Source organism: Numenius arquata, chromosome 19, assembly GCF_964106895.1.
Source record: "Numenius arquata chromosome 19, bNumArq3.hap1.1, whole genome shotgun sequence".
NCBI lineage: Eukaryota > Metazoa > Chordata > Aves > Charadriiformes > Scolopacidae > Numenius > Numenius arquata.
Window position 1 is genome coordinate 2363916 of NC_133594.1, and position 23459 is coordinate 2387374.

Below are 23459 nucleotides of genomic sequence, written 5' to 3' on the forward strand. Positions count from 1 at the left end.
TTATCTAAAATACATACTGAAACTGGCAACTAATTTATATGTACATAGGCGATGACACACAGCTAAGTGAATAATTATGTTGTTTCTTTTCCAATAGTATGTATTTAAGAGTCATGGGATCTTGAATTTTCATATGAATACTTTTTATACTGCCGTGGCTGATGAAATCCAAACCAGTGCATTCCGTAACTTGAGGTTTTCATTGTATAGCTATTGTTTATTGTTTATTTCTAATAGGATCCAGAGGTGTTAGTCATTGCTTGGACATGAAAAATGGCATGTTCTTAAGGCATTTTCTAGAATGGTAAATAAATCAAAATCCAGTGTTTCAGAAGCTGGGGATTTTTTTTCCAGAAGTGCTGAACACCTGCACCTGCTAGAGATATATTTTTTTTCTAGAACAAAACTTGTTCTCCTTTGAGCGGCTATTTCTTTCCCCCCCCCATCACAGCATGTCTCTGCTGCCTCCATCCAGCTGTAGACAAGCTGATAGCGAACAGGGGGAAATGAAAAAAGCTTAAATAACTTCTACCAGGACAAATTTCTCATTTGCCATCCAAGAACCCAAATTGTTCTTGATCTCTATCGCTTGCTTTTCTATATTCGCTGTCTGGACCATCTGCTTTATTTCCATCCTCAACGTGCACAAAGGGGGCTGTGACTTCATTCCCTGATGCGTTTGGTCTTGGTTTTTGTCAAAAGCCTGGAGCTGATGGTGGGACTTTGGCCATTGCTGAGTCTGCTCTGGTCCATTGCAGTGTAATTTCCAGAATGTCTTCTGAAGAGTGTGGCACAAACACTGCGGAGGGAAAAAAAAAAAATTCAAGTCAATATAATTTGAGAACTTAATGGAACATATATAACCTCAGTGTGTTTTTTGTTAAGTCAGGCCATAGCGATGTGGCTTTTGACTCTCATTTTTTTGTTTTACTTTTAACTCTCTCACCCTGTTATTTATTAGTGAGGATGCAATTACCTGATCACAATTCATAACTGAAATACCAAACAAATCTTGAGGTCTGAAAAGGGATCTTAGCATAAAGCTAAACGTCATATTTATAATTCTGGGATTAGCCTGCTCTTTGGTGGCCGTGGAGTCTTCAAGAGAGTGGGAGAGAAGTGCTAGAGCTTTTCTAACTTCTGTTCTGATATGCACCTTGGGAATGTTCTGGCTCTTCACTGGCCAAAGACAGCAGCTGAAGGGCTTGCAGCTGTTCAGCCGTGCATGCCCACACGCTCAGAGGCTCCCAAAAGACCTGTGGTGGTGTTAAGCCTTGGCCCCTCTGGCATCTCAGCTTCTTCTTATCCTGCTGAGACCAACTACCCGCAGCCAGCACATTCTGTATCCACAGTTCTCCATGTTGTCTAAAAGATCAGGTAAAGGGAGTGGACCTTCAATCTGAGGATGATAATATTCAGGGCCAAGACGATGCTCCAAGGGCTGGAGCTCCTCTGCTGTGAGGACAGGTTGAGAGAGCTGGGGGTGTTCAGCCTGGAGAAGAGAAGGCTCCGGGGAGACCTTATAATGGCCTTCCAGTACCTGAAGGGGGCCTATAAGAAAGCTGGTGAGGGACTTTTTACAAGGGCATGTAGTGATAGGACAAGGGGGAATGGCTTCAAACTGGAAGAGGGGAGATTTAGGTTAGATCTCAGGAGGAAATTTTTCTCTCTGAGGGTGGTGAGAGCCTGGCCCAGGTTGCCCAGGGAAGCTGTGGCTGCCCCATCCCTGGAGGGGTTCAAGGCCAGGTTGGAGGGGGCTTGGAGCAACCTGGTCTGGTGGGAGGTGTCCCTGCCCAGGGCAGGGGGTGGGACTGGATGGTCTTTAAGGTCCCTTCCCACCCAAAGCATTCTATGATTCTATGATATTAAAAACAATAAAAATGTTGCATTTAGTGAACTTTCTTAATCTAAGAAATTGGCATCTATGATAGTCTGAAAGGCATTTCCCATTTCAGTAGCAAGTCTCTGGACATAAGGATGTGATATAAGGCTAATATTATATTTGGCTTAGATTACATTCAAGATTTAGGGTTTCTGGCTAATAGGCCCTAGGAGAAATACTACGAAAGAAAATGTTTTCACTCTGAGAAACTGAAATAACCAAAAATTCTAATATATAAAAGCAAAATCAAATTCAAGCATAATATTGGGGCAGACTGGGCAGCATTCTCCATGGCTGTTCTTGGTGGTGGCATTTGTGACGCCGCTGCTCCAGCTCAGTGGGAGAGCACAGGGTGTCTCCCGAGAGAGCTCTGGCAGGAGATGTAGCTCATAAAGAGGAAAAGGTGCTAAGGCAGCCAAGCGGCAACTCCCGGGGTCACTGGCAAAGCAAATTTAATCGCTTGTGGTGAGTTCATCTGAAAGAAAATTGTCTTATCAAATCAAACAGAGCTAAAACACCCTCCTTTGTGCGTGCCTGCCCCAAACTGGGATGCTGTGTTGTATTTGCCGAGCGGAAAATTGAAGCACGGCGAGAGCTTCTCCAAGTTTATCAACAGAAAATATGATTTCAGTGGAAAGGCTTTATGCATTGCATTTTCTGTTGAAACTGTATTTTAACAAGAAATTCCCTTTCATCTGTAATTGGAACATATTCTTTCCTACCCACAATCTAATACGTAGGTATTTTTAACATCAAATTATTATGTTCGTAGTCAGCTTTCATTCATTATTTACTGAAGCAAAATTTCATGGATTGCATTTGTGTAGTTGATTAAACCAGTGGTTTTGGGAAGCAAAGTGCCATTAACTAAAGCAGTGTGTTAAAAGGTTATGATAACACAAATCTTTAATCTTTAAGGAATACCCTAAGATTAGAATATGACTGAAAATATGCTTTCCTTTCTTGAACAGTCTAAACAGTGACTGGTTGCGTTTTTTCTCTATACCAATATTAGTCACTGGTTCATTAATATGAATTTTATTTGATTCTACACAAATTTTATGGTTTTCTTTCTAGCCACAGGCAGGAGTTGTTTGAATGCTGGCTTCTTAATCCAAGCAAAACCAGTGGAGCTACTTAGAGAAGCGTATTAACGGTAATATATACTACATTTCCAGCCCAGGGGACCTGAAAACTGAGTATATTGCCAGTACCCTTCAAAGAGTTCGAAATAGTCTGCAGACAGAAAATAGGGCTGGGAAGTAATTGTAAAGAAAGTGAATTAACATTAATCTCTATACTATGTCTGTAAATGAGAGGTGATAAATGCAATTTTCTTAATGCATTCAGAAGGATTTTAAGAAGCAGACAGCGAACAGGATTTCAGATAAGGAGTTGGCTTCACAAATAGGTGGTTTTCTCTTGTGGAAAGAAACATTTGTTATCACAAAAGCTCATTTTTTTTTACCAGTTTATCAGCAGTCATGCTACGCTGTGGCATATCATGCTTGTACCGTAGATGGTTTGTCTCTGCCCCAGTTCAATCCTCACTCAATAATTGAGGGGACCAGACACCGGAGGAAGCTGAGGAGATGGTTTTGCCCTCTCTGTGGTTGTCCGTCTCTCCTACAATCCTTGGCTGGATGCGCAGGCACCGTATCCTCGGAGGCGGGTGCTTGTAATGAAGCGGTGTTTTGTTTTATGGGGACGTTCCTGTTGTGCCCGTAAATAAGTTCCAAATCTCTCCTCTGTGCAGGAGTAGAGCAGAGCAACAGGAGAGGAGAAGCTGCCGCATATGGCCGTGCTCAGTTGCTGTGGGAACTCGGAGCAAGCGAGAGTCGGATAAATTTAATTGGACAAGCAGACGACGCGTTCCCTCCAGTTGCTGCCGCTTTGGCTCTGAAAAACCCTAAACGCTGTCCCCAGAGGGACCGACCTGCTCGGTCGCTTTACTTCCATCTCCTCCAGCAGACTTTATGTGCGCTGTCACTTGCTCCTGATGTTCTTGACTGGTTGGAATATGATAACGAGCTTGCAGGCAGGCTTCGCATTCTCCTGATTGCGTTTTCACTGCAATTTATTTCCTGGTTATTTTGTTGTTGTTGTGTTTTTTTCATGGAGAAAGAAGAAGGGAAGCAGTGATTTACTTCTGAGCCTCCTGCTCTTTGACTTGTTAGGACCCAAAGCCAGCGGGTGGCTGTGTGGTTGTAGGCTTTTGGCAATCACCTCCCCTGCTTGTGTCAGCGTTAAGGATGCATCTTGTTGCTAGATGCTGAGGAATTCGAGTCTGTAACTTCGGTGTCTGTTTTAAGGAAGGGATTTTAGCAAAATAGGCTTAGTTAATACATGCATTACTTGGTTTCTCCAGGTTCTCGGTGGTGTATGCACCTGGCAGCACCTTTCATTTAGCCGTGAGTCATGTACAGTGGAAGCTTTAGCACCTCAGAGGTAGTTTAAAGGCTGTTTTGTGCTCTTGGTGTAAAGGAAACCCCAAAACTCCTCCTGAAGTGATACATCCTGTGTCAGAACTCACAGGTCCCGAGTGTCTCCTCTGCCCTGTGTGATGAGTCCCAGCCCTGCATCTTCACCCTTCCTCCTCACCACATCCACTCTGCTTCAGGAGATTTTCCTTATATCTCGGCTTTGATGGGCTCAGCACAGGCACTGGTGGAGAGGCTGTGTCTGTGAAAGCTGCCTGATGATTTATTGTGTGCTCTGCTCTCCACAGGGAGGCTGGGGCTTTGTGTCCCACCCCTGCGTGGTGCCCGTCCCCTGGAAATGGGGCACAGGATGGTGCACAGGGAGTAGGCTGTTGTGCTCTTCTCTGTGCTCTTGGTTTGTAGATACATCGAAGGCTTCAGCTAAGGGCAGTTTCCCAACTCATCGTGACGAGTTGTCACTTCAGTGGTGACCGGTTCTGGCTGTTCAAAGCACAAAACAGAAGCTGGTCCCTGCCCTGAGGACTTTGATGATGAAGTGAGAAATGTCCCCTAAGACAAAATGTGTTTGGTGGCAGGCGCTCGGGGAGCTCACACCTGCACGCACACAGCCCTAAGCTGTCTCGTTTCCCTGTGTGCTAAAGAGGAGGTGCATTTTTGTAGCCCAGCTGGGCTTAGCAGTGCCAGACCTGGAGCCCTGCAGAGCACGGCACCCCGTCCATCCCACAGGATGCGCAGGACATCCCAGAACACCCGTCCCAGGAAACTCAGTCACTCTGTGCCCACCTCTGCCCACTGTGGCGAGCTGCAAATGTGACTTCCCATGGAAAATTCCTGTATGGGGCGGCAGGTCTGGGCAGTCAGAGGAGGCTTTGCACGTTACCCATTGATCCCATAAATCTGCTGAGGAGTGACAGCACTTCAGTCTTTTGAAATGTTGAACCAAAAAGAAATGTTAAGTTATTGCCCGCTACGATGAGGCTGCTCATCCTTGTGCCAGGGGTCATTAGGACAGTTTGGGGGGGAGTGTGTGCTCTTCTCTAACGAGGAGCCTGCTCTCCCTTTGATGTGGGATTTTGGGTGAATGAGGCTCAAAGCGATGTCCCCGGTACCTTCTGGTATCATTTACATTTAGAACTGGGGTTTTTGTCACCCGTTCTTTTGATGTGGTGTAAAGAGGGCACTCAGCCGGTGGAAAATTGGTCCAGAATGTGCCTCTCGGGAACACAGGATGTAGATTTTTGGTTTTGCTGATTAGCTGTGCTCAGCCTGATTTCCAGATTAAATCAGATCCCTTTCCATCCACCTGGGTGCCCTCTTCCCATCTGCAGTGAGCGGTTAAGTAGGGGTTTTTTTTTTTTTTTTGCCTCTTTAGCAGAGCCAGGCAGCAGCACACCCCCCCACAAAGAACCGTTCCCCCCCCCGCCCCAGCAGGGCTCGGAGATACAAAGCCTTTCCGACAGCTCCCACGGTGCTACATGCGCCCGTCTGGACGCCACCTCCCTCGGGGTCCACGCGCGGTGACAGTCCCAATCAGTGCATACACAGGCAAAAGCCGCTTTCTTCTACTGTCAGGGGAGCCCGGAAAAGTACTTAAGGAAAATGCATTTGGGTCCCTTACGGGCTGTGCGTGAAGAGCTGGAGGTTGGTGAGCCCCATGCACCCCCCCGCCCCGGCTGCAGAGGTCAGACTGATGTCTGGGAAATGGAGACGTCTGAGCAGAGGCTGGTGGAAGGAAAACGATTTTCCTCTCTTTGTTAGAAGAAGTTGCATTAAGACGGAAAATGGGCGCTGATCCTCCAGCAGGCTAAATCCAGAACTCCACCCTGGAAGCCAGTGGGTCGACTTTGATTTTATGCACAAGCAGAATTTGAGTTGCAATCTTTAGAAAGAGAGGGGAAAAAAAAAAAAGCCTTCCCCTCTCACATGGGCTGGGTAGGGGATCCATCCATACGTGGTGGTCGGAAACCAAGCGCTGTGCTGACAAATAAAAGCATTAAGGCAATGCCAATGGAGGTATCCTCATCATACTAGGTGACAGAGACAGGAAAGAGCAGGTTTCTCCAGGGGATAAAGGTGCTGTCACCACATCTGCATCTCCGTGTGACTCTCCCTGTCCCTGAGGCCTTTTCATGGTACACAGGACAGTTTTCCTTTCTTACTTGTACTTGCCCAGACTCTGGTGACTTTTAGGCTGGCTGGTCCATCCTCACCTTGGGAGGATGCTGTGGCTTTAGAGCAACGTCTCTCCTGTGCCATTAGCCAACGGGCCAGTGCAGCCTGAGAAGTGACCCTTGGAAGGGGATGGGGCTGGTGGTGCTCAGGCTCAGATCCTCAGGGGCAGGTTTAATTTCCCCTCAGTCCTCCCACTAATCTAACTTCTCTGACTTGCCGCTATTTGCTCATCCAGGCATTTCCAGGTGGGGAGAAGGGAGCTGTTAATTTGGGGGAAGCTTGTAGACTGTTCGAAAGCTCTGGCTGTGCTCTATGATTTGTTGTGTGCAAAGACTTTAACCCTTCAGACTATACCTGAGGCTTCCAAGGGGGTTGGCCAGATTTTGGAAATCAAGCTAACTCCTTTCCAGAGCCTATTTCATCACGTCTAACGCGCGTGGGGGCAAACTAACACTGATGATCCTGCTGGCTTTCCCCGCTCATGTTCTTCGCCAGCCATTCTCCCTCCATTCCTATAATTTCTTTGGCTCAACCCTCTAATTCCCCCATCTCAGCTGAAAATTTCCTCTAATTTTCTTTTTTTAATTGCTTTTTTGGGGGAAATTGGTGCAAAGTTGGGTCCTAACTTGTCGCCTTCCTCCCCTCCTTAGCAAGCAGCAGAACTCCTCCAAATCCAAGTCTGTTTGGGAGCAGAGGACCAGCCAGATCCGGATGCACAATTTCCGAGCCAGCTGCGAAGCGCTGTACAACGAGCTGGATCCGGAGGAGCGGGTGCGATACGCTACCACCCTGCACATCAGGCCAGACATGAAGACCCACCTGGATCGGCCGCTGGTGGTGGAGCCGAGGAGCGAAGGGAGGAACAACATCAACAAGCTGAGCCCTGTGGATGTGCAGGAGGTGGAGCAGACCAAAGTCAGCTCCACCGATGGGGCAGAAGCTCCGCGGAAGCACCACCGGCATCGGGATAAGGAGAAATTGGGAGAGCAAGAGAAGGGGGATGTGACCAAGGATGAGAACGGGGAAACTGGGGTGAACAATAAGGAGGAGCGGCACAGGCAGCACAGGAGCCGCAGCAAGGAGGTGGAAGGGGGGAGTAAGGAAGGGAAAAGCGATCGCAACAGGGGCCAGGAAGGGGGAAAAAGGCACCATCGCCGAGGGTCAGTGGAAGAAGGTGCCGAGAAGGAGCACCGTAGGCATCGGACTCACCGGCACTCTGCCGAACGGCAAGGCAAGGAAGGCAACGGGACAATCAACGGGGCCAGGAGCGAGCGGCGTTCCCGACACCGGGGAGGGTCGAGGTCTGGGAACCGGGAAGGAGAGCCGGGGTCCAAGGGCGAGAATGGAGAAGAGCCTCACAGACGGCACAGGTTCAGGAACAGGGCGCTGTCGACCTACGATTCGGTGGAGAAGGAGAACGGGGAGAAGGAAGGGGAGGCTGGCGAGAAGGAGCACCGCAATCATCAGCCCAAGTAAGTGAGCGCTGCGTGGTCGGACACGTCCTGGGACAGCTTGGGGGGGCACGAGACCCCAAAAACCTTTTTAGGAAATGATTTATTCCCGTCCCCATGGCATTCCCTGCTGCTCTTCTTGCACTCTCACCACCTACTACCATAACCTGCAGGTCCATTTGGCTTAAATCAGTAATGACAGAGGCTCCCAAAGATGATTTTGGTTCGCGCTGGCCCATAGAATAGCTCAGGTTTAAGGAATGAAATATCCTCGGTGTAAATGCCAACAGGTCCTCTAGGACAAAACGTGGAACAGCAAATTTCACAGCCTCTGAAAGAAGTTTCTGAGGGACGTATTTTTAAATGGCATCCGGTCTTGCTTATTGCCCTATGGTTTTCCTTGTGGTTTTTTTTTTATGGAGAGCCTGTCAGCTGCATCACCAGTTGTTACAGCACGTGGCCTCTTCCATTAAGAACAATGATGTACCCCATTTGGTTTAATTCTTATGTAAGTCAAGTGAGAAAAATAGTACTCGTGAAGCATTTAGAGCAGTTAATAAAGAAGGATAGATTGCCTTTGCAGCTTTATTAGTCTGATGGAAATGAAATTTCACTGGGATTCTTTAGACTAGAGCTCATGTCACCGTGGAGAGCTGTGAGTGGCACTGAGATGATAATTTTCCTGTCTATATTATCTTCCTTTCCGATGGATTTCACAACACTTTGCATACGGTTTAGTTTGATCATGTACACGAGCTCACTTTCCTCCTCACTGAAATATAGCCGCTGCTGCAGAGGAATGCAGGCACTGTTTAGCCGCTTACAGTGACATTACAGAGTGGTTTAGGACTGGAAAAGAGAATCACCAAATTTAAATAACGCCTCAGGAGAACTTTAAGAAGCAGAATGTCAGACTTCGTTCAGAAACCAGCTGATGCTGGAAAGCTAATGTTGCTGTTACGTGCAAGTGCCGTGTGGTCCTTGCTTATGAACCTCAGTTCCGAGTCTCATTAAACTGAACAAAGTGATGCTCGGTGGCACAGTTCCTCTTAACGTTGTGCTTGGATGTTGGCTCAGAAGGTCTCAGAGGAGAAGGGCACATACTGTGCTATCAGTACATTTTTCCTGCAGCCTGTGACTTTTCTGCAAAGAACTTCCATGAAGAAAACAGTCTATGAAACCCAGCAAGAGATGCAGCATCAGGGCACATATGTTCTCTACGTCCTTTTTGGGCCATATTTAATAAAATCTGCTTTTCTACCTTAGGGAGAACCAGTGTGAGATTGAGGCTAGTGGAAGCGTGAGTGTGCCCGTGCACACCCTCCCCAGCACCTATCTGCAGAAGGTCCCAGAGCAGCCAGAAGATGCTGACAACCAGAAGAATGTGACGCGGATGATTCAACCACCTCTGGACAAAACCACCACTGTGAACATTCCTGTTACCATCACTGCCCCGCCGGGGGAAACCACTGTCATACCAAGTGAGTGCTTTTGTCCCCCTGCTTTTTGTCATGAAATTGCCAGAAAAGAGCTAACTTTCTAAGGACTTAGTAGCACACGCTGCATGATGGGCATTGATGGGCATCCTGGCAATGATGGACAGGAGAACTTGTTGATAAAGGCTCTACAGTTCACACAGCCTGCAGGAACCCACAGTGCAAGGGTCAGCTGGTAGGTCTAGAAGCCACCACGTAAGGTTCCCTGGAGATAGCTTGCCAGAGCACATCCATGTATCTTTACATAAGGTAAAGATGCAAAAAGCAAGAAAACCAACAAAATGTAGGAACTGAGAGCTGTGCAGCAGAATAAGCAACTTGTGCAGCAAACCAGTTAAGACCTTGTTGTGAGTATGGGAGTACCTCCTCTGCTTGATCACCTTCCTCTGCTGCTATGCTGCAAGCTGCCACCCCAGCACTGCTCTGCTACGGTTCCTCAGATGTCCCAGGGGCCCGATTGGCTGCAGGTCCCTCAGCAAAGGACAGGGCAGGCAGTGGCATCGCATTCAAGCCTATAGATAGAATTCGTGCATCTTGGCTAACGTTGACCCTGCTGTGGAGCAGCAGGTCTTTCATCACAGCATCCATGGTATGACCCTGTTGCTTCAGGTTCCTTCACTCTGTGGAATTGTAGAGCTTCTTGCAATCCTCCGCATCTCAGTTTCAGTAGATCCATCCTTTTCTAGAGCTCTGACCCTTGGATCTGTCAACATAGATTTACACCGTTCTGCAGATGATCCCAGGATCATTGTCCCCGTGCTCTGCTCCACAGCCACCAGTCTGTTCTGCTCAACTTGTGGCTCACCCCCAGCAGTGTAGGCACAGCCTGAAGAGCTCCGGGGGCGCAAGGAGAGGTGCAATGTGAAATCCAAGAGGTCCACATCAGGTCACAGGCAGTCAGGACTCTGTTTTCCAAGAGGAAATCAGTTTCTCAATGAACTTTTTTCACTGTGTTGTCAGCCACAGAAGACTTGGCTGGTTTTCCTCGCTCTTCCTTTTTCTTAAATGTTAATTTTACTATATTGCAATACTGAGTTCCCGTCAATCACAATTTATCAACCTTTCTCTTTCCTGGCCATTTCCTGTGTACCTGGCTTGAGATACGGTAAAGGGTTTATTGAACATGTCACTCACACACAATGAAATGTCTGCAAAAATAAAATAAAAAGTAATATAAAGCCTGCACCTAACACATTATAAGTGGGTGGAGTTTTTTGATTCTAGGTCCTGTGAGTTAATAGACAAGTGTATATATCTGTCTCAGAAGAGAATTTGCAGCATAAAATGTTTTCCAGTTCATATATTGGAAATTATCTTAAGTAAATTGTCCTATAAACCCACTGCAAGTAAACTTATGATGGAAATTGGAAAACGTATTTCCAACCTTGGGGGGGTGAGGTTCGGAACAGTCTTTGAAAAGGGGATTGTGTAAATTAAAAACCTGATGTGAGATGGAGCTCGACACCTTTATCCCTAGGGAGCGCTGCCAAAGCCGGGGTGCACTGTGCAGGCACAGGGCTGGGAAGTCCAGGAAGCCCCTTCCAGCTCCTACTGCTGGGGAATTCAGCAGCCTTAGCCCCCGGATTATTACAGCTCACCTATGAGTTTGCTCTTTTACACATTCCAAAGACAATCCTGCTACTGATCTATGGGAAAAGATAGAGAATTATGCGGTTGGTTAAACCTACCATCTTTCTTTCCATGAATCCCCAGCTGATCCTCTCTCCCTAATGATTTATTGTATTTTGGAATGGGATTTCCATCCTCAGTGTGGCAGCTCGTATATAAATAAGTGTAAGGTTTCTTTGTTTGTCTGCACTGGGCATCTTCATTTCCTGGCCATTCCTGATACATTGCTCATCAGCGCAGCAGTTAAGGAGTATAATTGCAGCGTATATCACGCTGTAGTAAATAGCGGCGATAATAATCAAATGATTGTTCATCACATTTAATCAACATATTCAAAGGCTGTTTGCCGTCCCAGCTGCATTGTTTGCATATCCAGCTGTTGCAGGCAGCCTGCTGTGTGAAGACTGCAGATATATTTTTAACTCTCTCTTTTCTCTTTCCTTAAATTCACATTTCAGTGAACAACGTTGAGTTTGAAAGTAAAACAGAGGAGAAGAAAGACGTCGATGACTTGACGAAAAACGGGCCTAAACCAATCTTGCCTTATAGTTCCATGTTCATCCTAAGTCCTACGAATCCGTAAGTCCTCTGACAATATACTGCTACTTGTGGGTTACAGGTACTTCAGGCATGGATATTCAAAGCGATGGCATCAGCTTGGTCTTCATCTCTGCCGTTCAAACTCACTGGGAAATTAAATAAAAGCTTATGTAGGCTGTGGACCCGATGCTGCCTTTCAGCTGGGCTTTCCCTAGGGAATAGATTGCCAGGATAGGAAAAGAAAAAAAACCCAGATGCTTTAGGTAGACCCTTCCTACTGCCCTGGTGGTGGTCAGGTCAGTTGGAGATCACTGATGGATGGACGATCCCTGGGAGAAGGCATTATCTACCAGGAGAAGCAGGTTGCGGCCTGGTTTTGATGTCAGCAAATTCTTGCAGGTTCCTCAGTTGGAATTCCTCTTCTTTCCATACTAGTACCCTGGCATCACTGCAAACTTCGAACTGCTGGGAAAATGTGAATGTTTTTCGTTTGCCAAGGCTGAGAGTACGGCTTGTGGGATCTGTTGGGATTGCAGCATTTCTTCCGCTTCAAGCATCTCTGCCTCATGGGGAACTTTGTACTCAAAGCCTGTAAATACTGAATGTGTCACTCCGAAGGGCTACAAGATTCAACAAGAGCAGCAGGGGTTGGAATAATTGTAGCATGAAGGCCTGTGAGTCATTTTAAGCAGTAATTTAGGGCAATGGAGGGCATGTGAAGCTTCTGCCAGCCCAGAGATCTGCTAACCAGATGTGATCACTTCTCTCTGGCTCAGGTAGACTTGTTGCCGATCCTAGATATTGCCCTCTGCGGTTGTACTCCACATGCTCAGATACCTAAGGTGGACTCAGGCCCTTCCTTTGGCAACTACATTCAATGGGAGAATGGGTGCTCCTACACCTCCTGCTACTCAGGAGGGTGGGAACAGGCTGCTCCGTGCACTCGTCTTTGACATGAGAAATGCATCTGTGGTGGAATCCGTGGCACCTCTGGACCTTCAGGCAGGCTGAATATTCTCTTTAACCCCAAGTGCCAGCTGTGTAGTTCAGACTACAGCCCTGCACACTCCAGGATGGTACAGCTATAAGCCCAGAAGACATTAATCAGTGGGAGAAGTTAGAGACTCTCTCTCAATGCTAGCTGATGGAGAGGGAAATGACCCCAAACTACAACTAATCTAATCTCATCTCCAAAGCAAATGAACTGAAGACTCAGCGCTTGCCCCTTCTGTCTCCAACCCACAAGAAAGACACTTGTGTTTCCCCTTTGCCTTCTCCAGCTGCCTGCTTTAGGACAACGAAGCTGAAAGTCCAGAAAGTCTTCCCTTTTCAGAACACTGTGGTAGCATTTGTGCTGTTTCAAGTACGGCAATGTGTCCTTTGAATTCACATCAAAGGCAGTGAAGGGGAGGGGAGAAGGGGAGAGCATTAGATTGTGTGCACTCATAGTGGGATTGTACTTTCTGGGGCAAATCTGAATTATATAGCTTGGCTCCTGTCTGGTTGGATAAGGAAACAGTATTTCCCTAATATTGGGTAGCTCAAGTCTTTTTGTTGTGGAGTGATCCCCAAAAATGGGCGTGAGCTGCAAAATGCCAAGCCTGAAAGGGTCTGAGCCCAGGAGAGGACTGGGCAGAGAGAGAGCAGCAAGACTTTTTGGTTTCACATGTATGCTGTCTTCTCCCACTTCATCCTACAGTTATGACTTTCTGAGCCTCATAGTCCAGGATTTAGTATGTTGTTTCAGTCTTGCAGTTTTCTCCAGCACAAACACGCACACCCTACTCCAAAAACTGTACCAAAAGGCCATTGAAAAAATAAAGTTCACTGGGAAAGAGGTGTTGTCACACAGGGCCAAGGGGAAATAACAAATGAACACCAGACTCCAGGAATGTCAGCAACTTGTTTTTCTTCCTCTGGGCAAGATGCAGGCCCAGCTGGATCCCCTCAGGTGCTTTGACTGGTGGTGATTTCTCAAGAGAGGTCTTTCAGCTTTCTGGGCTATGAAGGATTTCACCACATCTATTGCTCCCTCCCTCCCTCCCTCCCTCCCCAGCCCCGCCGGGGATGTGTGACCCGGGTGCTGCCAGTGGGCAAAACAGTTCCGGGAAGCAGAAATGAAATGTATTACTTTCCAAGTGCCACCCACCCTCTCAAAACAGATGTGCATTCAAAATGATTTCCCAGACCCGGCTGGCAGTTTATAAATGCTCCCCCATCTCGCTGCTGGTTCTGAATGGTGAAGATCTGAAAATAGGGACTTGTTATTTCTTGGATGAATTGGGTTTGATGCATGAATTACAGTTACAAATGTTATTGAAAATGCTGCCTTTCACCTCCATGGATTCGTAGAGCACGTGGATAAGAATCTTCTCCTGTCAAATTGATAACCAGGGTTAAGGGATCCACAAAAGCACTTTTCTTCATGTTATTTTGCATCAAAGCTGTTTCTTTGGTATTTGTAACTCTCTTTCATTCTGAAGCCATTAGCAACCCAGAGAAAATGAATATATAAGTGGATGTGAAAAATAAATTTTAATTCTAACCGTTCAGATATTTGCTTAGAGAAAATGTGATATAGGAACTGAATTACATTCTCAGATAATGAGGTTGTTGGCAAGTTATGCCTATAATTTGATTCTATGGCAGAACTTAAGTCCTTTATTCAGCAGACAAATATGGTGCAAATATAGAGTTCTCTGTGCAGTTAAGTATTTGTGAATTGTGGTCAGATGGAGTTATCAGCTGAAATTTGTGAACAGTTCTGCATTACTTAGAAATGGAAGCATTTGTCACTTTTCTTGGACACAACTTGAGAAGAAAAAGGTTAGGTTAAGGTAATCAAATATATTACCATAAAATATTTGTGCAGCTTATAAAGCATAGCTTAGAATAAAGCGCAGGCAGAGGTACTTGGCAAGAGAGAGATTGCTAGAAGTAATACTCATAGCTATGAAGCTGGTTTCAGCCAAGAGCCTCACAGTGCAGAGCAAATATCTCAATTTTAAAGGGCTTAGTTGATATTAAAAGGATTTCAAAACTGGCTTTGAACTCACAGGACTTTAGCCTGCGAGTTCAAAGTGAAAAAGATTGGGGGGTATATAAACTTAATTTTTACAGTTGAGTCTGAATGAATGCTTGAAAGCTCTCAGCACCCTTTTGGTAGATGGATGGATGTCATTGCGTTGCAGAGGGGGGAGAGAGCGGTCCAGAGATGTTAAATGTCTGTCTTCAAATCTCACCACAGATCTGTTACAAAATGGAGTTTAAAGCCGTTGGACTAGATGATGATCTCTAGAGGTCCCTGACAATTCTGTGATTCCGTGATCCTAGTGTTTATTTTCTTATCATTATTGTATTAGGAAACCTAAAGGTGATATTCATGATGAACGTTGTCCTTCTGCCAGTCTTTCATACTTCTGGCACCTCCAATACCCCTCTTATGTTCTTCTCCTGTTTGCAGGATTCGCCGTCTGTTCCACTACATCGTCAACCTGCGCTACTTTGAGATGGTCATCCTCATAGTGATAGCCCTTAGCAGCATTGCCCTGGCTGCAGAAGACCCTGTCCAAGCCGAGTCACCGAGGAACGATGTGAGTACCAACCAGCATGGCCAGAACAAAGTTGTTCGGCTTCTCCCAACAGGAGAAGCACTGCACTGGCAAGTGCAAAGCTGGAGCTTTCTTCTATAACATATTCAAATTAGGTTGTTCCACCATCAAACTGCTCACAATTTCTGTCCCTTTCTGCTGCTTCAACCGCATCTCAGTTTGAGAACTTAGAAATTGCTGGTGGTTTGGCTGGTGTGACTTATGTGCAAAGCTTACACCACCATTCAGCAACGGGAAGGGCTTCCCCAGACACAAGCTAGGGCTGACATCGTCCTAAGATCCCCTGCTCCTGCTAGAGCAGAGCCTGAGGAAGTAAAACCAGACATGGCTTTTTAGCGTGGTAGCAATCTCCTAGAATTAGTAGAAAATCTGCTTATCCGTGGATGTCAAACCAAAGTTGGAGACTCCATGGATGGGCGCTGTTGGGAGCACAAGTAGGGATGTGCTTCCTTCCACGTGGCAGCAGGCAGCCCAGAAGCACTCATGGAGCAGATGACTGGGTGGTTTTTTTTGAGCACATTCACATGAGGACATTGGCACAGGGCTGGTCACAGGTACATGGACAACTGGGAGACTACAGAACTGAGGATTAAGTATAGAAATGGCAAAGTGCAGTTGCCTAATTTTGGCAACTCCTCAGTGTAGATAGTTGCAGCATGTGGATACGGTGTGATATTTAGATTGACTTAATATCCACTCATGATGTATAGTCATATGAACCTGGCTGTGAATAGGTGCATCCCATCCACAGAATTGTGTTAAAATTTAGGAGATCTATAGGTATTTGAAGGGTATTGCATTTACCAGGAAGTCTACAGAGGAGTCTATGTTCATCCACCCCTTAAACAGATTAAGGAGCTGAATTGCTTCCGAGCACGAGTTGACAGACCAGGTCGGAGCAGGAGCTGCCTGGCCTGGCCTCCTGCCTCTGAATCTGCTCAGCATTAGCTTTTTCCAGAGGAGGATCCACAAATCCCTCTATCGAGTAATGAGCTGAAGTAGCTACAAGCAATCTGTCTTCCTCATCCTTAATAACCGTGGAATCAGCTTTTCAAAAAGGATTTTATCACTCTCTCACTCTCCCGAGGCCTTTAATAATACTGTCATCAGCTACAGCAGAGGAGAAACTAAGGCTGCTACACAGGTGCTGGCAAATAAGGTCTTTAGGAAAGAACATTTAAATATTTCGATTTGAAATATCCATTTTGCCTTATTAAACCTGCCACATATGCAGGTGCACTGAAGCAACCCATGGGCACGCTGCAGTCTGGCAAGGACTGGAAAAAACATTGCTTTTTAAATCAGGTGATTCAAATTTGTGCCTAAACTATTTGAAGACCTCCCATCGGATGGTATTCACCCGTTGTAGCAAATAAACCATTGCTAGAATAAGACTTTTTACTCATGTGTGGATTATTTCAGTGTGTGGTCTTCCCTAATACGCATTTCTCTCTTCCCGTTTAGGCTCTGAAATACTTGGATTATATATTTACGGGTGTCTTTACCTTTGAAATGGTGATCAAGGTAAGAATTTTTCCAAGCAGAATGGTTCACCTCCCCGTTCAGATTTCCATCCTCTTCTTGTGGCAAGCTGGAGGGGAGTATTCAGCACCAGTGGCAATGGGAAGATTTAACTGGGGAACAGCTCTCGGAAGCAGCCAGTACACAAGAGATGCCTTTCTGTAACAGCTCTCCTGGTTTCTTTAATCTCACATTTTATAGAGGAAAATAAGGATATCTTTAGTAGCTGTGGTTGCGTATGAGGATAAGAAACGTAAGTGCCTGATGGAGAGATGTCTGTGCGTGGCGAAGGACGCAGGAGCTGACAGACCTCGCTGAGACACCTCTGAGGCTTCCCTTTTCCTTTGATGCTGATCAGGAGTATTAATGGCAACTGATTCTTGGCTTGTCACGTTTCAAAGTTGAGGATTTATGTCTTTACTCAGCAGGGTAACGGGCTTTGCTAAAACTGTTGGGCAGTTCTAATAAAGTCAGGATTTATTCTTGGACTAATGGTGGAGTTAATTTTTACTGTCAGAGCAAGATGCAAAAGAGAGGCAGAATTAAAAACAGATTTTCCTTTGTTCAGTAGAAGGGTTTGAAGCTGTGTGAGGAAAGAAACCTTACGTGGGCAGTCATAGAGCTCTTGGGAAAGCAGATAAAATGTCTGTCAGGCGCTTTGAGACTCAATTCCTCAAGTTTTTCAGCAGCAGCGTCAGGAGAGACTCGGTCTCGTGCGGAATCGCGCCAGGCTGCTGCGCCGAGCAGCATCTCCCAGCAAATGCTCTGGAAAGGTGTATTTCTTTGACTGTTGCATTTTCCTGTGGGTCTTCCCATCCTCTCTCTGTGTTTTATTGTGCAATGTCCTATGCCAGTTGTTAATTCCTACTAAACTGGTAGGATTGGGGTAGAATAAAAGGAAACTATTTGGACGTTTCACACACCGACTGCCGTTCCCATAAACGAATGCGTGTCTGTTGAAAGCATCTTGTGTAGCAGTTAGTACTTCCATCTTTTGTTCTTTCAGTTATGGATTATTGGCTTCAGCTTCGCTTTTGACAGAGCTCTCTCTGCCTGTTAGAGATGAGCAGCTTGACTGAGCAACTAGACGTCACCCTGTGGCTGCTGTGAACCCCCAAAGAAGAGTTTGTGAATGGTCATTTGATCAAGGATATTGCTCTGTACCTCGGTAGTGTCAATTTGGTACTTGCTTTATTAAAACTCTTTCTTTTGATGTGTTTCCTCTGAAGATGATTGACTTGGGGCTGTTACTCCACCCGGGCTCCTATTTCCGTGACCTGTGGAATATCCTGGACTTCATTGTGGTCAGTGGGGCCCTGGTGGCATTTGCCTTCTCGTAAGTACATTTTCCTTAACATCCTGATTTCTAGGAAATAAGTTGCAGAGGAGGCAGGACCCTGGCATAGAGCTGGTTGAAGCGTAGTGTTTGTGGCTCCACTTCTCAGCAAAATGTTCAGTTTCTGCCCTTTATCATCTCGTAGCTGGGGGGGGGGGATTAAAAAAAACAACCCTAAATTTGTGTTGTAGAGTATCTTGAAAATTCTTCCAGCTTTAGGGTGAGTCCATTCACTGTTCATTCAAACATTAAGCCAAGATTTTTGTGACCGTTGGGCCAACTTCTTTTCAAGGACACATTATAAGAGTTTGTGGCAGTCCAGTCAGGCAATCATTTTAAAAATTGTTCCCACTATGAAAAAATAGTTAATGAAATCAGCTGATAACTCAGTGAACTCTTTACAAAACATTATTTCTACAGTCACGGATATTTCTGGTTCATATGCCTTTGGTATTTCTCTCTCCTCCTCCTCTCTCATTCAGAGCACTTGCATTTCCAGAGAGTTTTACTTCTAAGGCTAATTGCTCCCTCCCTCAATCACAGCACTCTATTTATGACATTGAATAATGTTCCATGCGCTTATTTAATGTCATGGAGGATTCTGAGCAACAGACAGAGAGGAATTGCTTTTTGAAAACGAAGATTAGCTTTTAGTTGGAGCATTTTTCTCAGAAGAGACCAGAAGAAGAGCAATGTGGGTTCTTCAGAATTTGGGGAGCTCAGGGTTGGATCGTGGAAAGGAATTTTCCACTTGTAGCCCTGGACCACAGAATAACTGCATTGCAAACGTTTTCCTGAGAAATTCTCGGAGATGACCTGGAAACAGGCTACAGGACTTGGCCAGATTAATCTTCTGCTAAATTAGCCTTGAGTAATTACAGTGAACATTTAGCAGCCCATGCCCAAATTCCACTCACCTGTTTGTTGACACGATGATTAGAGAAGGCGCTGAAATTAGCAGTGTTTTACTTGCTAATGAGAAAAAGCATTCACCTTTGTCAAGGAACTGCGGAAGCGTGTCTTGTATGTTTGAGACTGACAGTGATTTTTAGGCAGCCAGCCATCGCTGTTGCTCCTCTGATGAAAAATACCCCCGTGTCCCCCACAGCATAAAAAGTTACCGGGATGTTTCTGGCAAGGTTGGCCTGAAATATTTCTCAGGAGTTTTGCATCTTCCGAGGTGTCAAAATTCCTTTCGCATCAGGGCTGCGAGAGGTGTATTTTAGATCCTTCTATTCTTCATGGCAGATTCTGGATAAAAAACATCTAAGCTAATTTGACCCTGAAGTGGTTCAGCAGAAGGAGGTGGGATTGACATTGCTGGTGTGATTTTTTGAGCCAGTTGAGGAGTGATATTTCTCCTTTTCCCCTTTTTCCAAATAGGTTGTATTAAAGACGGAAGAGGGGAAATGTACCTTACGCATATGCAAATTCTTTATCTCTGTACCTCTATTTTTTTGTCAGCTGTGACCAGAGCCTTCCTGTAAATGATTAGATGATCAAGCCACATCACTTGCTGTCCTCCAGTGGAGGTGACATTTTTGGGGGTCTGGGTTTTCTGTGCCCAATTCCACAACAAAGAATTGTTTTGACCTTGGAGCAAATCACGCTCTCAATATAAATTTTTCAATGGGACACTGCACTCCTCTTTAAAGACATTGTCATTATTCTTTAGGAATTTGCTTTTCAGAGGAACGGAGTGCTCTGTTGTAACAAGGTTCTCAGCTGCTCTGGTGAATGTCTTGCTTACCTAAAATTTGGCATCCGAAACCGGGTTGCTTCTTAAGCTTGACTAGGCATGTGTGTGGCTTAGTTTCCCTGCACACATATTGGCATAACATCTTTCAAAACTGGATGTGGTCAGACCGAGTTAAACAAAAACATATGGAAAAATAGTTTAGCGAGTTAACGGAGCTCCTTCGAATTGGAGAGAGGTATAAAAGTAAAATAATATTAATCACAAGTACTAGTTTGCAAAACAATATTACCCAAGTCTGTGGTTCATTGAGAATTTCTCTTTTCCATGAAGAATTCAACCTTTGAAGGCAGACTGGGAGAAGGGGTGTTTTGTGAGCCCTTCAGAGCAACTCCGTGTGCTGTGAGAACAAACATCAGGCTTTGCCTTTAAAACACCTTCTCTTTGAACAAGATTTTCTGTCGGACAAAGTTATGGATTAAAATGAGTAATTTTTAATCCTTCTGAGTCTCTTTGGGCTCAGGTTTTCTATTGCTCACGTTGGGCCATGAATATCTAACAGCACCTCATCAGCCTCTAAATAAATTACTTTTACATCCCCTGACTGCGCTTCATAATAGCGTGCCCCAAGCTGCTTCTATTTTACATGCTCTTTGAGTAAGTATTGAGCAGGGATTTACAGAAAGCGAAGGCGTAAAACCTGCCTGCCGATTTACTGTCTCCCAGATGAAAGAGAGTCAAACCTGTTTCTGAGGCTTGGAAAAAAATTTGAATTTCCTCTGTGATTTTGATTCTGGCTGCAACCTCTGCTACACGGCCGCGTGTCAGCTGGCAGCGAGAGCGCCGACGTCCCATTCAGAGAATATTTGCAGTATCTCTGGTCTAATCTGAGAGCAGGAGGATTCCAGTTCCTGCTTGTCCGCTTATGAGTAGTAACAAGTTCAGCTGAAAATTGGATATATAGTTGTGTCCTTAGCTTAGCCGAGTGGTTTGCTTCAACCAGGTGGGCGCACCGAGCCTGCTGAATTTCGATAATTCTGATAACGAGCTTTTGGAGGATAAACTGAGTAATCTTTGTTGTTTCGTTAGTGGGCTTTTTCTAGCGAACGCTGCAGTCCTGTCACTCATCATTAGTGTCACTGTACAAATGTACTTAGCGTGGCTGTTTCCAGTTTCTGTTTGCGAGAACACACGGCTGCCACGCAGTGGGTGTGATTTAATTCCCATGTACCTTCTGGCCCTCACTGGTGTCCAGTGAAGGTGATGTGAAGCAACTTCTTGCTGTGTCACTGGACGTGCCACTGAAAAACCTAGGAAAAACACAGCTCCCCGAACCGCTGCTGTCTGGAATATTGCAACAGCCGATGTTTGTTTAGGCGCATGAGATGGAATCAGTCATTGCGGCAAGGTTCATAAAATCCATCTCAGCCTCTCGAAGCAGCTCTCGGTCTACCTTCTGCCTGTAGCTCTTCAGAAGCTATTCTGTGCTTGACTGTAGTTCAAAAACATTAATTTTTTAAAGCAAGGCCCCCAGTGAGATGCTAGAAACGTTAATAATACTGATGATGATGATAATAAAATAATGTTTTCCATTTAGCAATACGTTTCAAAGAGAAATCCCTTGCTTTTTCTATAGATAAACCTGCCACAAACACACAGGCGTGTTTTAGCCTTTAGGGAAACAGCAGTAGAGGAGCTTAAAGCAAGCTAGTAAATTTGTCATCAAAATTTATCAGCCCCAGGTGTAAAATCTATTCATTCAATAAAAAGAGCTGATGAATAGCAGCAGAGAGATTGCATTTTTACATTTTCAACATCAGAAAGATGGCTCTGATGCCCAGAATTTCACGCTACTCTCTGAAAAAGCAAAAGAGCATTTGCCGAACGTTCGAGGTTATTCTCCCTGGGGAGGATGAAGGTGTGCTTGCCCTCGTCGGCTGACACACTGCGGGGGGTTGGGGGGGTTTACGCTGTAGAGCCAAGCTGTTGCCTCCTTGCTTGTTTATTTTGATGAACATTTAGTCGGTGGGTGCGGGACAGGGGATGGGATTATCTGCCAGCACGTATCTCTCTGTGCATGGGGAGCACTGTATAGCTTTATGTTTCTGTTTGTCATTGACTCTGCTCTTTCTTTGTCTTCCTCTTGCCGGAATCTCTCTCTAGGAGTTTCATGGGGTAATATGTTATTCCTGTCTCTTGCTGCACTGTTTTGCCTGTCAAACCTGTGTACACACACTCGCCACCGTGGAAACGAACCATGTTACACCCATTGCATCGACTCCTTTGTCCCTTTATTACTCATTATTCAGTGAAACCTATTTTCCCTTAACAGTCCTCATTCATCCTAATTTTCTTTAAGCAGAGAATAGAAGCAGACTGGAAAGACAAGTAGACCGGAGAGCCTTGACCAGAGAGTCAGAAACTATAATAAGCAGATATTTTTGTACCAAAAAGATTTGAAGGGACAACTTAGTGGGTAGGTCTTTAATGTGTGAGTTGCAATTCGTGAAAATCTTAATAACTAGGTTTAAAGGAGGAGTTTTATTCCCATTCAGAGGGTTGCACCTCTAGTGCTGGAAGCTTCAGGGCTACTTTTGTGCAGTCGGGGCAACGTGACGTTGGTGAAAAGTCATCAAAACAACACGTTTCGAGAGGTTGGCAGGGACAATTTGTAAAAGAGGAGGTAGCAAAAGTTGCATGTAACCATCCACAAGGTGATGTTGGTTTTGTCATCAGCGTGGTTCAGCGCAGCTTTGCCTCAGGGATGGAGGGGGAGGCACGGCTGTGTCCTCTCACCCTAGCAGGTCACCAGGGATGCGATGGAAAGGAGGCAAAGAAAGGTCTTTAATGCGCTCCAGGAAACTGGGCGCTTGTTTTTTATTTCTGTCTAGGAAACCGGATCATTTAGGCCCTGGAAGAGGGTGGCTTTGTGCTTGGGCAGAGTTGCATGACCTCATTTACTCTTTGGTGGAGGAACTCACTTTCTGCCTTGGGGATTTCAGGCGATTGCAGAAGGCGGTGGCTTTACCCTGCTCTGAATATTTGATGCCACGACTCTAAGAGCCCCACGTCACGTGAGATCAGAGCTGCTGGCAGGAGCAACAGAAACAAGATGCTTCCATTTTAAAGAACTATTAATTTTTTAAAGGATCTTTTATTTATTAAAGGAAAGAAGGCCAAGTCAAGCTCTTTTAAAATATTTTTAATGTTTTAAATAAATGAGCAGCAAACTGCCCTAGAAAAAACTGGCCTAATGCAGCCAGAATTGACCTAATGCCATTTTTTTTTCTTTGTGGTGTTCTTTTTTTTAAGTCATTGGGTTTCTGTTTGCTGTCTGTCTTTATCCTGCTTGCTCTTCTGTAGCTCTTCTGAATTTTGTAGTTGTTATTCTGCAGTCACCTAAGATCTTGTCCTTGCATAGCAATTTTTATTGTGAGAAATATTCTGGTCAAATGTGTGCTGGTGTTTGCCTTTTGACTGAATCCTGATACCATCTGGAGCTTTTGTTTTGTGGGACATCTGACTTTGTATGAGTGGTACAAAACCCAATATTGGCAGAAGGGGCTCTTAAAAACACCAAGCCCCACCCGTAAGGTTTTATTTGACAGGCTGGAATAGTTGCAGAAGACCCATTTAATTAAAATGCAATTTGCGTCGCTTTAGTTCAGAGTACCAGCCTGTTGA

General features: G+C 45.4%; 1 protein-coding gene across 1 annotated transcript in view; it reads left to right on the top strand.

Moving 5' to 3' along the window:
- Positions 1 to 23459, top strand: part of CACNA1B (calcium voltage-gated channel subunit alpha1 B) — a 312340-nt gene that overhangs the window by 222016 nt on the left and 66865 nt on the right. The window contains exons 20-25 of the mRNA XM_074160972.1: positions 7146 to 7967; positions 9213 to 9427; positions 11530 to 11650; positions 15075 to 15204; positions 16687 to 16746; positions 17973 to 18079. Of these exons, the coding sequence (XP_074017073.1) occupies positions 7146 to 7967; positions 9213 to 9427; positions 11530 to 11650; positions 15075 to 15204; positions 16687 to 16746; positions 17973 to 18079 (1455 nt within the window). The remainder of the gene's footprint in view (positions 1 to 7145; positions 7968 to 9212; positions 9428 to 11529; positions 11651 to 15074; positions 15205 to 16686; positions 16747 to 17972; positions 18080 to 23459) is intronic.